Source organism: Nothoprocta perdicaria, unplaced genomic scaffold, assembly GCF_003342845.1.
Source record: "Nothoprocta perdicaria isolate Ctin4 unplaced genomic scaffold, notPer1 scaffold_111, whole genome shotgun sequence".
Taxonomy (NCBI): domain Eukaryota; kingdom Metazoa; phylum Chordata; class Aves; order Tinamiformes; family Tinamidae; genus Nothoprocta; species Nothoprocta perdicaria.
The window spans coordinates 2,227,838-2,243,716 of record NW_020454217.1 but is presented as its reverse complement, the minus strand read 5'-3'; the positions used below and the strand labels follow the sequence as shown (position 1 = coordinate 2,243,716).

Here is a 15,879-nt window from a genome sequence, read left to right as displayed (position 1 = left end):
GCCTCAGGTGTTTCTTTACCACATTGATAGTGGTTGTGGACATTGCTTGCAATTGCAATTAGGGCACTTTGACAACATATTTCCCCTAACTTTAATCAATTTTAGTTTGATATTTTTCTTGAACGTGCATAAACAGAAAATGAGTTTGTTTAAACTGGTGACTTCCATATAGAAGATATTTTATTATAGGGAATACTTCCTCTTTGAGAAAATTCACAGGGAAAATTTGAACTTTAGTTTTGTATTGTGTTTTTTTTATTACTATAAACTTATTTTTTCCTGTCAGTAGTAAATAGTAGTAATCTATTTTTTTTTAAACTCTAATTTTAACACCCTGTACTTCAGAATCAGAATAAAAACACAATCAAAAAGACCTTAAAAAAAAGAGTTTCAGAATAAGGTAGAGAATGCTCCCTACTATATCAGGTACCGTAACTGACCTCCAATCAACCTCCAGCTTTAGCATTTGACCCCCTTTTACCTGTAGCCTTCAGAGAAAAGGATATGCAAATACCCGAGGTGGTTCCCTGCTGCTCTGTGGCCTCTGGCCCACACCAGAGGAAATGTTCTGCTGTGAAATTATCAGTGTGACCCCTTCTAGTCGCTCATCACTGCCTCTTTGGTCAACTCATAGCTCATCCAGATCTGCTCTTCTTCCCAGTCTGTTTTCTAGTGAGAGCCTCAACTTCCTCTATTTGTATGCACCACATAAATTAATTTATCTCCTATTAAATTAGCCTCGCCTTGGGAATGAATGTCATTGGCAAACCACAGGGTTTCCACCTCAGCTTCCAGCCCCTCCTGACACCTTTCTACCGTGCAGTGATATTCAATTGAAACAGCAGCTACTGTGGCACACCAGCGTTTTTACCCAACAAAATGGGAGCTGAATGCAAAGCCACATTAAGTCATGATGCTGCTTGTCTTGCTTTTGCACATTGGAAAGGAACAGAAGAATGGGGAAAAGGAGGTTTCTGGTCAAATTTACTGTCTTGATAAGTACAAATATGAATTCTTCCTATGGGGTTATTAGGTCCAGTTTGCCAGGAAAACATGGAGCTGTGATTAAATGCTGAAGCTGTATAAATCTGTTTCCTCCAGCTTTCTGTTAGTTTAATCAGTCCATGAATCTTTCTCTCCCCTGGACTTTGCACTTACCACATTCCATTCCAACCTTCCCAAAATACAGTGGCTAGCACTTGTTTACCTAAAAGCTATTCCATTGGTTCCAATGTTAGTGACTTGCAAATATTGGCTAGCTTAAGTTATCTGGGCTTATTTTGTCTCTAGAAACAGGTTAATGGGAATATTTAATGCCATCTCTAGAAGCTCTAGAAAGTTTGTTCAGTTGTCAGAGTACTAATAATTGAACAAATGCAGACCACTATGCATATAAATGCCCTTTTGGCTTAAGTATAAAGTGAGATGTTTTATCTAAACACTCAGGACCTCTGCTTTTTTTTTTTCAGTGGAGAGTCTTGCCCTCATGCCATTGAGGCCACAAAGTTTTCCAGCCCAGTGAAAAAGCACACCATTTTGTATTCTTCAAAATCTACGCAGTCAGTGGATTAAACCCATCTTTTTAGAACAAACACATAGACACTGCTGAAGTCTGCATTCAGATCATAAAGTGAGCTTATAGATGCCATCTTTTATGTGCCTACATTAGCAAGACTTTAACTCACTCTCTTCCAACCCTAAATGAAAGATAAGCTTTCCTGTTTCCATGTTCTGTTCACTCATGTTTTTAGGTTTTATTTCTTCAGTTTTCCTACTATTCCATTCACCTTTGTTTCTTCTATGCAACTGTACCGTGCTTTCAGCCTACATGTCTGCAGGAGTTTTATCTCACCTCTCAAATTGCTGGTAGAGTTGTGGCTAGAGGCAATATTACAATTGATAGATGGAAATTTTCGGTATCTGTACCAAGTTCTGTCTTTATTCACTACCCTGCAATGACTTTGCATTTCCCCTTTTTGGTTAAACTCTCCCCAATTCTGTCCTTGCTCTGAGATAAGCAGAGCACTGCTGAGCACTAGTCACTAGGGAGGCATGGAGCAGGGAGTTTTAATTTGAATAGTATTTTACAGTAACTTGATTACTTCTTAGTACTTAGTGCACTTAGTTCTAGGGCACTTAGTACACTTAGTTTCCCTCTGCTGCTTGCAGAGAGAATTTCAAGAGAATGCAGCAGGCTTTGTGAATATAGCTTCTGTGTGGCAATTCTTTTTATATATGTCAGCTGATATCTACAACCAGCATATACAAGGGGTCATTTAATCAAGAAGCAGCAGAACAGAGCAAGTCAGTTGCAGAGCACAAGATACCTCCAAATTGACTGTGTCCACAAGCGACCTGCGATATTGTATTACTTGCAGTGTTACTGTTTTCCAGTTAAGGATAAAAGCATTTTTGGCATCTCCTTTATGACCTTAATGAGAGAACAAGTTGGATTAAAAGAAGAGGTGCACCTACCTGAAATGTCCTCAGAGCTGCTGTATTAAATATTTCTATTTTAAAAGGCTGTACTAAAAAGCATCCAACCCTCACAGATCTTTGGATATGCAAAAATATCTGTGAAGGCTCCACAAGTAAAGATAATTGGAACCAGATCTATTATTCTCTGTTAAATTATTTTTTAAAATACTACTCTCTGATTTAAACAGCTGACTATTTATTAATACACTACTCATACATATCCAGAATGAGCCTCAGCCACGCTCTCAAATTCAGGAGCAGTTGTGTTACACAGTCAATGTCACTGATAGGGCTTCAGTTGTCTTAACCCTACTGATAAATCTGCATATGCCTATACAGGTCATAAAACTAATTATTCATATTACTTATGAGCCCTTTCCAAGGATAGGGATTTCCTGGTGAAGTCAAGATCACATTAAAATGCAGGTATATTTAAATTTGCAGAATTCCCAGTCTCCTCAAATTAAGCTCCTTTTACCATTTAGTTTTATGTTTTGCCTAGGATATAATAAGCCTTTACATACTCCATACTTGGATTGTCTGTCTGTCTCTTTCTAGAAAAAGAGAATAGCTGTTTGACAAGATTATCTAGAGGGCGTATGAGGATGAAAAATATAATCAATATTTAGTCTTTCTCTGCCCCTGTGTATACCATGTAAACACACACCTGCTCCAGGCTTTGCCTCTAGACAGAATAATGGATGATTCAGAAGCAAGTGGAATAGGATGCTGTTTGGCTTTCAAGGAAAGAGTCAACATTCTTGACAAAACAGTAATATTTATAGCCGCCTCCTCTTGTATATCTCATGATTGCAGGTGAAGACAATGTGTTGAGTCTGCTTCCTCCAAGATAGGTATCTGCAATTTATCTCTTCTCATAAGCAAGCCTCTTTCAACTGGTTTCCTCACAGCTTGGAGATAGCCTTTACAGATAAAGATCAAAGGCTCTACTATGAACTGATAGTTTGGTGCCATAAGTTACCACTTCTACCTCCAAACTTCCTCTTTTCCCACTACAAAAAGCCTTTCAGGGGGGTGGCTGCCATAAGCCCCCAGAGACCATGGAGGGCAGTAGTTCAGACTGCAAATCAACAGCAACTGGAGCAGTTTGACTGACTGCACTCCAAGAATCTAGCTTTGCATGTCTACATTAGAGAGCAGTGGCAAAAAAACTCACCACCACGATGCCAGCTTGCAGGTAGAACACAGTGCAGTAGTGTGCATGTGAGGAGCTCTGAAGCTTCTGCAGCAGGCTCAAAAGAGGGAATTAGATGCCATCTGCATTTGAGAATTTCCTTTTGCACCTGGAACAGGAAAGAATATATATATAAATTAGGTTCAATTAGGTTGTTATAGTTGCACAAGTATCACAAAGCTACATCTTATGAAGATACTCTCATTCAGTTTGCTAAATCAGTGTTCTTGCACAAAGAGCAAGTCATGGTGCTGGTGGAAGCCAATTGCACCTATGACAGTGATCTTGTTCATTAACCTAGTTGGAGAAGATTGTGCAAGGCTGGAGCTTCAAACTTTCCAAAATCTCAAGTGGTGCTTTTACAAGTCCCTTTCTTGATGAGCATGTTTTTCCTCACACAGTAAGCAGGATTCACAGAACTGCAGAATCACTAAGGTTGGAAGGGATCTCTGGAGATCATCTAGTCCAACACCCCTGCTCCAGGAGCAATAACCTTCCTTCTTAATTTTGTCACCTGCACTTCTGTTTATAAAACTAAAAGCTAATAGAAACACAAAATAAAGGCCAACTGTGAGTAACACCAGCTGGAATAACTGCTATGTGAGGAGCAGAAGAAGAGGAGGCTGGACATAGGGTTCCTTCTTTGCAATCTCACTTCTGTAAGAACAGAAGCAAGCTGTGGTCATGCAACATGCGCAAGGAGGTTCCAAAGGTCCTAAGGTCACTGCAGAGGGTCTTCCAGAGCACGTGCCACCCCCAGGGCCCACAGGATTCCCTGCGAAGGGAGAGCACAAAGCCAGCTTGGGATTCTGTGGGTGATCTTGGCAGTCTCAATGGATGCCAGTCCTACTGTCTTTCTAGCTACATTATATGTTTTTCAAGGTCCTCACAGATTTGTGATAGTAGTAGATAGAGTTTCTCAGTAGCTTACTTAGCTGGTGAGGGAAATCCTTACTACAGAGAACTGTCTGAATAAGACAGAGCTTTCCCCATTCTGAGGACTCTGTACCTCAGCTCACATAGGAGTTAAAAGTTCATTACATAGTCTCTTTTCTTCTTGGTACTTGTATTGTCCTTTTTACTATTTTTAACTGTGGAAACCTTCAGCAGAGAAGTTGGAGGCTTCCAGCTAATCTTTGAGTGCATATGGACGTGTCTCAGGCCAGCCTTTACCCTATGTAATCATTCTCCTTCGCTTTACCTTCATTCCTCATATGCTGAGCTGTGACCAGATCAAAGAGAAGGTGGTTTTGTTTCATTATGTTTTATCTCAAGGCAGCTCTGTCAGTCCTCGAGCACAGCTGGGTGTTTTATGGCACAGCAAGGCCTCCTTTCAAGCTATATTGTAGTTGCAGTGGTAAAACTTTGCAACTTTCTTTACATACGTATCGTGGCTAGTGACCTCCTTTTCCATTCTATCAGGTAATCCTGAATTGCTAGAGGTCAAAAGTGAAGATATGGAAAACAGTAGCACAGAACAAAAAGGTATTATGGAAATAGTTATCCTTGAACCTCAAAGGAAAGTGTGCTCAGGGAAACAGAAAGGACCTTTTCTAAAAAACTACATTCATTCTTTCCCAATTTCATCTCCAAATTGGATCACTGCCTGGGAACATAATTTTTCTTCCTCAGCATTTTTGTTGCTTTAGCTAGGTAGGATAAAATCACACATGTATCAGGTTGGTAGGGAATTCAGAAACAAGAAACCTGGATCTAATCTCCCTAAGTCTTTTTCACTTTAATCTCTCATTAACCAGCAGCTACCTCAGTGTTTTCTTCTCGAATATGGGAATTGTGTTTGCCTGTGTCAGAAGAGCACAGTTAAGTCTCAAGTAGTATATTGGTAAAGTTCTCTGAACACTTAAAGCACATTTTTTCATTTAATAAAAAAGCTGTTTCCTAGAAGTGGCTCAATGTTTGTTGAGGATTTGTGGCCTAACTGCTTTGTAAATATCTATTGTTTTGCTTGACTATTAACCCTTCTTTTTGGGCACTGGTAAAGAACAAAGATCTCTGCCTTCAGAGTCCCAGTAGGCAAAGGCAGCACAGAGCTGTTTCAAGGGATAAGCTAAAACTTGAGAGTCACTATCTAGTAGCTGTAAAGGAAACTGTTTCAGTCATCAGGGAGTTATTACCTATGTAACAGGCCTGACCATCCACTGAACTAAGCGGTTGTCTGCTGCTACTGAGCTCTAAAATGAAGTACTGAGTGCAGAGTGGATAGATGCATTTAACAGTCTGTGTTTCTTCTAACTTGTAGAATTCCTATTGTATTTGTTAGACATTAAAACCTTGTGGAAGCATCACTTATAGCCTATAGATGATTTCCAAACCTCTTTTGCTTGTCTACTACTTGCAACGGAGGCAGCAGTTTGAAAATCTGTCCCATCTGCTGCCAGCCCTGAACCAAGGGTCCAAACCAGTCCCAAACTAGTCCCATAGTTGAAGTGCATCCCTAAATAGCTATAGTGCTGAAAAGTGTTTTCTGAGGTTAACAGTAACCCAAGCTCTATCATCAAGCCTCTTTTTAGACTATGAATGCAAACTCTCAAAACAAAGTTGAAAGAAGAAATGGTGATTGATACAACTCCCAAGTTTGACCTCTTAATTACTTTTAACTGCAATGCAAGATGAAACTAGCAGTACTTTGATTATTTTCATTTACAGTATTAGTGAATTAAAGATCCTGAATATTTTTAATATCTCTTTATTCCAAGAGAATAAGCAGTAGTGAGCAGCAGGGTCCTTCACAAGGCTGCAGAGTCAGGAGGAAAGTTGTAGTTAAGGATCTGCAGCAAGGTGTCCGCAGGGACCATGGCAGACCCAGATTCTCTCAAGGCTGCCACTCTGGTTAGTTTGTCCCATAAAAACTTCTCTCTGCTTAGAAGATCTGGGGAGATTGTCTTAAATGAAGAAAACTATTTTGGTGGCTGCAGACCACAGTAGTCTGACCACTGCACGACACATGGGTTACCTGCCCGCTCGCACGGGCTCGTTGCAAGCTAAGCAGGGCCTGTGCAACACTCGGCTCTAAATCCAAAGTCAGGTTTAACTTTGGGCCCCATCTCTAATGGTAAATGAATACTGGAGCAAAAATAACTAACACTCGCATGCAATTTTAATTAATGGCTGGCAAAAAGTTTTGAAAAGGACAGAGCTGCTTACAAACAGCCATTCTTCCCAAACTACAAGTGAACAATTTAATTCTCCTCTGATTCTTTTGATTCCTTGTTACTTCTCTTTATAACTACTGCCAGGTGCCAGCGGGGGCACAAAATAGAAATAGTAAAGTGCAAAAGATGGCTATTTTTGATCCTTCAAGCACAACTGGAAACTGAATGTAGTTTTAAGGGGAAAAAAAAAATCACAAAAGCAGAAGTTCTTTCGAGCCTTGGCCCCAAATGTGTAGGTTTAATGGATCTAGTTAATTTAGATAACATTTTTTTATAGATGTTTTTCATAGATTTTTTCAATTGCAGCAAATCTCTAAGCATTTCTTTTCACTTCTCACGTCTGTAAGTAAGTCTTCCTTATTTAGTATCGACAGTTTCCGTTATTTTGCTCTTCTGCTGTAAATTAATGGTATGAGGTTTGAGCAAAAGTGAAAGATCTGCCTCTGAATTATTTCTCAGAGGGTTATTTTCATGATTTCTTTGTTTAGTGGAGAACTAAAAAGATAGGTTTCTAAGGAAAGCTAGGCAAAAATTTAGGCTCTAGGAATAATCCTTATGTATCTGACCCATGATCGGCTTGGATAGAGCAGAACTGATGCATGGCGGGGCTGCTGAAAATGAGAAATACCCTTCAATTCTTGCTGACATTATGAAAAAGTTATTAAGATGATGAAGGGACTGGGGCATCCCTCACATGAGAAAGCTGAGAGCTGAGCCTGTTCTCCCTGGAGAAGGGAAGACTGAAGGGGAATATTAGCAATATGTATAAGTATCTGAAGGGGAGTATAGAGCGGATGGGGTCGGACTCTTAAGAGTGGGGCCCGGTGATAGGACAAGAGGCATCAGGCCCAAACTGAAGCACAGGAACATAAGGCAAAATGTCTCTGCCATGAGGGTGACTGGGCACAGGATGTCCAGAGCAGCCTTCATTGGAGGTGCTCAAAAGCTGCTTGGACACAATCCTGGACAACATCCTCCAGATGACCCAGCTTGAGCAGGGAGGTTGGGCTCACAGGTCCACAGGTCCCATCCCACCTCTGTGATTCTATAAAAAGATCAGATTGCTCTGCTGACAAATAGTGTTAAGATGAAAAATAAGCTTTGTTCTTTATTTCAGGATACCAGAAATGTAGCTTTACTCAGCTATCTAAAAGCCATTTTTTAAGCAAGTCCCCAAATAAGGATTAGTTGCCTTTACCAAAGGAAAGCTTTGAAGATCCTATTGGTATCAGATCTTGCTTCAGCAATAAGACAGCCAAGACTGAAATATAAAATGACATGGGCAATTTATAATGACAAACGCAAGGAATTTTTTTTAAAACCCATTTTGAATTATCATTTCTTCTATTGGTTTAGATAAAATCTTCAGCTCGGGTCTAATACGGGATGTTTCATTTAATTGAATAGAAAATAAATTGTTGGGGGAAAAAATAAAAATACATGCAATTCCTATTAAACTCAAATTTCTAACAGTATCTGTTATAAATCAGTATTTTTTGCAATGTTATATCTTTGTTTCTGAAAATAATTTGATTTTTGTGATATTTTTCAAATGGGAAGGGAAGTAGAATTCTAAAATAATAGCTATCTATTTAAAAAGAATGAGTTGTTTAACTTAAATAGCTTTGACAAGCGTATTTTCTATGGAATTGGGGCAACTAATTGAAAAGTAGGAGCCAGCTCTGGTTTTGGCTGTCGGTGCGTGTGACTGGAGTCCTGAGCTGATGCGTTTTTACAGCTCAAGGTCACAAATCCTCTAGTGGTTTCTCTGATGACCTGGGCATGGTAGGGCAGGGACATATCTGTCCCACCTCCTCACACTCCTGTAATAACTACAGACACATAATTACAGGAAGGAGGGGAACTGTCCACTGATGGAATGAGTCGCGCAAAGCCAGTTCTGAAGAAAAAGTTAATATTAAGGTATTATAAACTATTAATTCAGGCAATGAAGTTCTTTCCTGATGCCCTGGAACTTAGGCAAGTTGTTTAAATTGAGTTGTGGTACAGGAAAGGATAAAACAAATCATGCCAAAGAGCATCATACATGAATGCTTTTAAAAATTTAATACTTATTAAAAATTATTATTTTTTGGTGTTTACTCTAAAAGGAAAACAATGTTTCCTTTTTTGTATGTATGTAATATGTTTCCTTATTTTTCTTAATTTATATATGAGTGCTCAATCACACGGTTATTTTAATCCTGCTTTAATATTTTACAGGAAACTTCAAAAGATGGTGCATGACATCAAGAAAAATGAAACTGGGATAATAAACAAGTTCAAAAAGTAAGTTTGAAATATCAGTACTAGCTTTTTGTTTTTTTAAAGCTCAGATGATTAACATAACATATAACACTAAAGAGAGAACCATGTCATTCGAGAGGGATGTACTTCAATGTATGTTAAGAGATGCTTTTGTACTCATTCTCTGGCAACGCTCATCGTCTGCTGTTTGAGTGTTTGCCGTTTTCCTCAAGTTGCTCTTTAGACTACCTGCTGCAATTAAAAATTAATTTGAACTCCACCTTGAACCAACTGGTCAGGCATCATAGTCCCATAAAAATGCTAAATTCTCCAGTGTTTGAGTCCCATAAAACAAAAGCCCTCTTTACCTAACACCCTTATTCCTGTAAGTGCAAAACAGTATAAATATTGATGTCACAAGCATGAGTATTGCAAAATATTCATAATATACTTTTAAACATGGAGTGAAGCTTCAGTAATTCTACATCCTTCTCAAATGACAACACCATTTGCTGTGTCTAGTCAACTGCCTATTGAAAGTGATTAGCTATTTATTGCACTGCCTTTTTTTTTAATGAAATAGCTCATTTGCATTGAATTTCCATTTGGATGCAATTCCCTCATTCAGACCTCTTTCTTTGCGTAGGGGTTATTGACTACTGAAGTACTAAGTATTCTTGCAAGTTAATTAATAGACGACACGTACGATGATTTCAGAAAGGACACATTGAGGACTCTACGAATAGAGCCCTCATACATAAAAGATGTTTCCCTTTTTTAAAAGAAAATGTTCTTAAACAAGTGCGTTGTGTTCTTGTGTGTGTTTTTGTTTTTCCTCTGTTTTGGCTTTCTACTTCAGAGTAATTTAAGTATAGTTAATGCTATTGGATGCAGTGCAAACACCTCCAAGGGGAAACCAGATGGCAGAAACAGAGGCATTTCAAGCTTGTAGCTTGAGGCAGCAAATTGTCTGCCTGGAAAAAACAAATCAACAAAAAAGCAAGCTTATAAAAACTTCTCTAATGGGTGACTGCAGCATAAAGCTCACATTCTACCCCCCCCCCAGCTAGGAAGTCAGAGCACGAATTATGAGATGAAGGGTTAAAAAAGAAGTCAATCTTTACCCAAAACATAATGAGTCTTTACAATAAAATCAGGAGTTGGCAACCTAAAAGAGTAAGCTAAATAGTATGGTTGGAGGGTCTCTATGTTACAGCCTGAAGATTTTTGTTAGGACAATAGTATTTCATTGAAGTAAAACCAAGAAAAATCAACTATAAGCCGCTCAATACTACAGCACATTGTAAAAAAAATATACAAAAGGATAGCAAGAATATTAAAAACAACTGCAAATTTATTTCATGCAATCACCAATTTCTTTTTTGTCATTGATGATGAAATCATCAATTTCATGCAATTCCAAAGCTATAACAACCTATTCCACTGAGTCATAAGAAGACAGCTCCAAAAGTGTCTCTGCCAGCTAGCATCCTTGTGTCTGGAATTCTGACAAGCTCTTGGACAAAGCTCAATTACTTCATCTTTTAATCACAAGTGTGATGATCTAATGTACTCGGGAGTAATGTACACTATAAATACTCCACTCAGTGAGGATGTTGACATAATTTTTATAAATCCTATCAAGTAAAAATCTTTTTTTAAGAAGAGGATGGGTTCTTGAAAATGAAGGTATTTGGGGCACATCTTAGAAGCTGGGGGAAGGAGCAAAAACACAGAATTAAAGTATTGCAAGTACAGAAATGTGCTTGCTTTGCTGGGGACATTTTGCTTAAAAGCAAGTGTTGCTAGAGCAGAAAAAAAACAGATTTCTGCTGCAGTTCATTACAGCTTCCCCATGTAGTTTGGGAAAACGCGTATATGTGATATTGATTTTAAGCATAACTTTAAGAATACTTGTAATTCCTATAGGACTTGTTAGTTGGCCAAAGTTAAGTACATGCCTCAAAAAGCTTTGCTGGATCAACTGCAGCAGGCCGTACGGGGAAGTGTCAGGATGTATGTTTTTGTTTTCTTTAAGAAACTTATTCTCCTAAAGTTATTTTGTGTTTGGGTGATGCGCTGTGTTCCTGTGTGAGCAGCATGAGGCCTCATTCCATGAAATGCCTCAAATATTAATGGGTTAATTAGCATTTATCAAAGCTAATGATGTAGTAAGATGTATTACATTGCTTCTAAAAATCTGTAAATATGTTCCATAGATTTTATGGATGAATCCTTTAGAAACGAAATTTCCCTGAGACTTGAAAATCTCCAGATAATACTTATTTTCTATTAAATTAAAAGAAAATAAGTCATGATCATGGTGGGTGTTTTTGTTTGTTTGTTTTTGTTTTGTTTTGTTTCCCTCACCTCTGTCCTCACCCCGCCACAAGCCATTAGAGCTAAAACAGAGATGTTTCACAAGCTTTAAGTCCAAGACTGAGTACTAATATTAGAATATTTTACATGGAAATTGCATTTGTTTATAATTTTAAATAACTGAGTTAAAAGCTAAGTTAAATCATTCTTTCTTCTACTTAAATATGTATCCTGAGTTGGGATTTGATCTCTATCCTCTGTCATTGGTGCCCGGGGCACAGGAATGAGTCGGTTGTCACACTGCAAGCATCTGTGTGTATATCTGAAATACCAGGAAACAGCCCCTTGGCATTGGGAGCAGGTTCTGGGGCTTGCACTGCAGTTTGCACAGCAGGTAGAATTCCAGCTCTGCAGAGTGAAAAGCAAAGCTGCAACTGAATTCAAAAAAATCCTGAATTTCAGTTCTGGCGTCAATATGTCATGCCAGTACAGTGAGATCTTTAGGTGGATTTGAATTTTAGCATAAGTGTTTGAAGGGACTTGAGCAAATGTAGATGTGCCCTGGAACAGTTTCAGCAGCTCTGTGACAGAAACATGATTTCTTTTCTTCTATTGATATTCAGGTTCCAAAATGAGCAAGTGGCCTTAATTTGCAAAACTGGCAAAGATACTTGGGATCGGTATGCTACCTTGGAGCACCACAGGCTGCGTGGACACGGAGCTCTGCTCTGTGCTTCGTGTGCTGCTTGCTGTCGCCTATTTACACTTTCCATCAGGGCCACTGCCAGGATTTACAGGGCCCGGGACTAAGTGTTGAAATCTTTGGCTTAGTGCTTTGGATCTGTGGGCTGCGACGCCTGTTCCACCCTGCAGCCTGGGGGCCTCTTGCCTCATCCCACCCTTTTCCAACAGAGCCGGTCCCCGCTGTCTCTGAGCATTTCAGGACACGTGTTGCAAAGAACATGGATGGATTTTGGTCCACCCTCTCGACACTACTGTGTGCGGCTGCTCTCTGTCCTGGCAGTGGCCCTGCGTTTTTCTTTCTAACCTGCCAGTGCTAACCTGGGCTGAACACAGCAGCAGCGCTGTTAATGCTTGGTAATTTACTGTCAACTGCACTGCATTTACACCAAACAGCATTCCTGCTGCAGGAAGCAAAAGACTAGAAAGATGCAGTTCTCCTTCGTTAGTGTTGTTACTAATGAACAAAGCGGGATAAATATTTTGTAACAACATGCCTGATTTTTTGTTTGCGCTTTAGCAGTGTTTTTACTGGGCGCTGCTTCATTCATGCATGTTCATATTCTGTGAATATCTGAGCAATCGAATTCTATGAAATCAATTCAAAAGTAGCCAAAGCATTTTTCAAAACAGGCTTGAAACAAACTTGTATATTGATGCATGAGTGTCGGAGAGCAGCCACCCTGGGTTGCCCTCTGATCCCAACAGCAGCAGCTCAGCAGGGTGCTTGAGACTTAAACATTGTCAAATCTGATCTGTAAAACAAAATTTGTAGACTTCACTGTTGCTCAGAGAATCACAAGAAAATATTTTTAATTCTCTGTGAACAATATTCTTTGTAAATAATTTGGTCATTTCTGCAAACAAATAACATCAAGAAACTTCATGGTTGAAGAATGACTGAAGTCATCAGTCAGGTGGGCAAAGGCTCAGATCTATGGTGAGGTCCCATCAGTGCTACAGAGAAACAGGTTATTTTAGAGATTCATTTTAATATAAATTGGTATTTTTTTATTACCTCAAAAAGCAAAACTTTCTTCAGATAATTCTGTTCTATAATGTCACCATTTGGTTTGACTTTACACACAAATATGTTCCGTTTTCATAAGGTAGTGTTAGAACACTAATGAAGTAATATCAACAGACTGTAATTCTAAAAAAGCTATTGAAATAGAATTTGCCAAAAAGGCTCTAACAGCATAAAATAATAGCAGATAGAAACAGAATCTGGTTTTGAGAGACCTGTTACACATCTAGACATCAATCAGAAACTAAAGAGCATGCAAAGCAACAGTTATAAAACAGAACCAGAGTACCATACCCTTTTTTTCTTGCTACAGACTTGGGAAAACAGATTATCTTATTAGAGAGATGTATATTTATCTCTGACACTGATGTCATCAGATTTGGTATTGAAAGTGAAAAAGAGAGGGGCAAGGAAGCTGTTCTTCCAAAATATGATCTGAGCAAAAATATCTCAGATTGGAGTCTAATTTCCTGTGTTTCCAGCTTTTCGGAGTATTCTCTTGCAGCTCTCTGCTAAGCATCTGCCCTGATAATCTGTATTTGTTCAGCTGCAGATATCTTTTGTCATCAGTGTTTTATGTCGCTGATATTTCCTTTTAGCTATTATTAAAATATTGGATTGTAAGTTTAATAATTATTGTTTACAGGCTGAAAAAAAAACCACCACCAAGTGTACCAAAAAGAGACTATGCTTCAGGTAAGACTGGATTAATAGAAATTTAAACTGTATATCTGTGTGTATTTGATGCCTATATGCCTACAGTAAGCTCAGCTTTGCATTCCCTCACAATTTCCTTTTGGCAAATGTGCTATTGCCACACTTATGAAACATGAAAGCAAGACAACCCATGAGCAAACAGCAACTGCTCCTTCAGAATCAATGTTACCAGAATCAATATTTACCCTCTCCCCTTGTCCCTTTGTGACAAACTGTGAAGTGAAAGTGAAAATAAATATGGGAAAGAGTGAATAAATTAATTGGTGTACTGTAGAAGTCAGATTCACTTGACATAGTTAATTGACATAATGAATTTTCTTAAAGTACCAGTAGAAGTATATACAGCAGTGCCCACACACTTGCTCATGTCCATGTGCATGTTTTGTTAAGGAAACAATACAAAATACTGCAGTAGAAGAGGGCACTTTCTGGAGTTATCAGCCAACCATGGTTATTGCTGCTGCTCTTCATTAGCCTCCTACCCTGGAACCTCAGACAAAGGGGGAAAAAAAAGAACTGAGGATCCTGAATTTCAAAACTAGCTTCTTTACATAGAAATTGTTACCCATATTTAAAACTGAGATGCGTTAGCACGACACACTCTACTGTCCAGACCAGATACAATTTACCATTTTATGCAGCTTTTACAAGCCCTCTATATTGGTTTATGAGAAACAAATAAGCAGGAGAGTTTATTCTGTCAAAAATAGTTGTGTTGTTCTTCTGTTGAAGACAATGTCACTATTTTATTTAACTGAATATGATAGAATTTCTTGAATCTGTACTTAAAATACATATTTATGCTATTTCATTTCCTGAAGTAACTCTATTGTTTGGTTTAGAACATGCAGGCAATGAAGAGGAACAATGGTCAGATGATTTTGTAAGTATATTTTTGGGAAGTAGTAGGAAGTTACTGTAGCAACAAGTTCAGCACAAATAATAATAATGAATGTTTATTTTTGATTTGCTGAATTGTGGTTGAACTTATAGCCCTGAAATTGTATCTTGTTTGTGACATCAACTTTATTTACAAGCAGCCACTGATTTTTAGGAACTTCATTTTTTTGCATTCACCAGGAGCAGCCCTGTCAACTGCAGCCATGAGTGTTGAGCCTTTTAGGCAAGTAAAGAAGTGGCATCAATTTGAGGGACTTCTTAAACTGAACAGTAATTTCAGAAATGAGGAAGTTCTGTTTGGGGAAGAAAAAGACTTATTTTGTTGTTTTTTGTTTTTTTTTTTTTTATTTTTTTTTTAATATAATGAAAAACCTGTGGTCAGATTCTAGACAACTTTATGAGCTGCCTTCCAGAGTTAATTAATTGCCACGCTGTACAACTGATTTCCTTCAGGAGTTAGGTCTCTAATAGGAAAGGAGGAAGTGGTGGGACATATAAAGAGTTTTGGTTGGAGCAAGGAAGGATGTGGCCTGTTAAGGAACTCAAGCTGTTGGTCCCTAAGCCGAAGACACAGCCCTTGGTAATGATGAAGACTTCATGGGGGCACTGAGGAGAAGGGGCCAGGTAAGGACCTGGAGCAGAATTGGAGAGAGGCCGAATTCCTACCTGTTTGGAGAGGGAACACTGAAGAGGAGGGTGATTTGTCTTTTCTGTGTATTTTTTAGTTTTGTTAATTGTCCTCCTGAGAGGATATTCAAATGTCTTCATGTTATGAAGCCATAAGTGTGTTATGAAGTGAGAAATAGGAAATTCTGTGTCTCTAGGACAGCGATTATGAAAATCCAGATGACCACTCTGACTCTGAGATGTACATGGTCCCCAGCGAAGAGGCTGCTGATGACAGCTACGAACCGCCTCCAAGCGAGCAGGAGAAAAAGAAGATTCCCTCGGCATTCCCTATCTCTCGGGGCGAATACGCAGGTAGATACGGAGCAGTCAGTGACATCAGCCTGATAACTGCTTATTTGTCAGCGCCAAAAGAGAAATGGCCTCAAGTGGACTAACCTGTCCCTTTCTCCACA

At 38.8% G+C, this 15,879-nt stretch overlaps 1 protein-coding gene across 1 annotated transcript in view; it reads left to right on the top strand.

Moving 5' to 3' along the window:
- The window catches only part of BLNK (B cell linker), a 79,792-nt gene that overhangs the window by 46,934 nt on the left and 16,979 nt on the right, over positions 1-15,879 (top strand). The window contains exons 4-8 of the mRNA XM_026050985.1: positions 9,070-9,135; positions 12,036-12,092; positions 13,827-13,876; positions 14,740-14,780; positions 15,622-15,778. Coding sequence (XP_025906770.1) covers positions 9,070-9,135; positions 12,036-12,092; positions 13,827-13,876; positions 14,740-14,780; positions 15,622-15,778 — 371 coding nt within the window. The remainder of the gene's footprint in view (positions 1-9,069; positions 9,136-12,035; positions 12,093-13,826; positions 13,877-14,739; positions 14,781-15,621; positions 15,779-15,879) is intronic.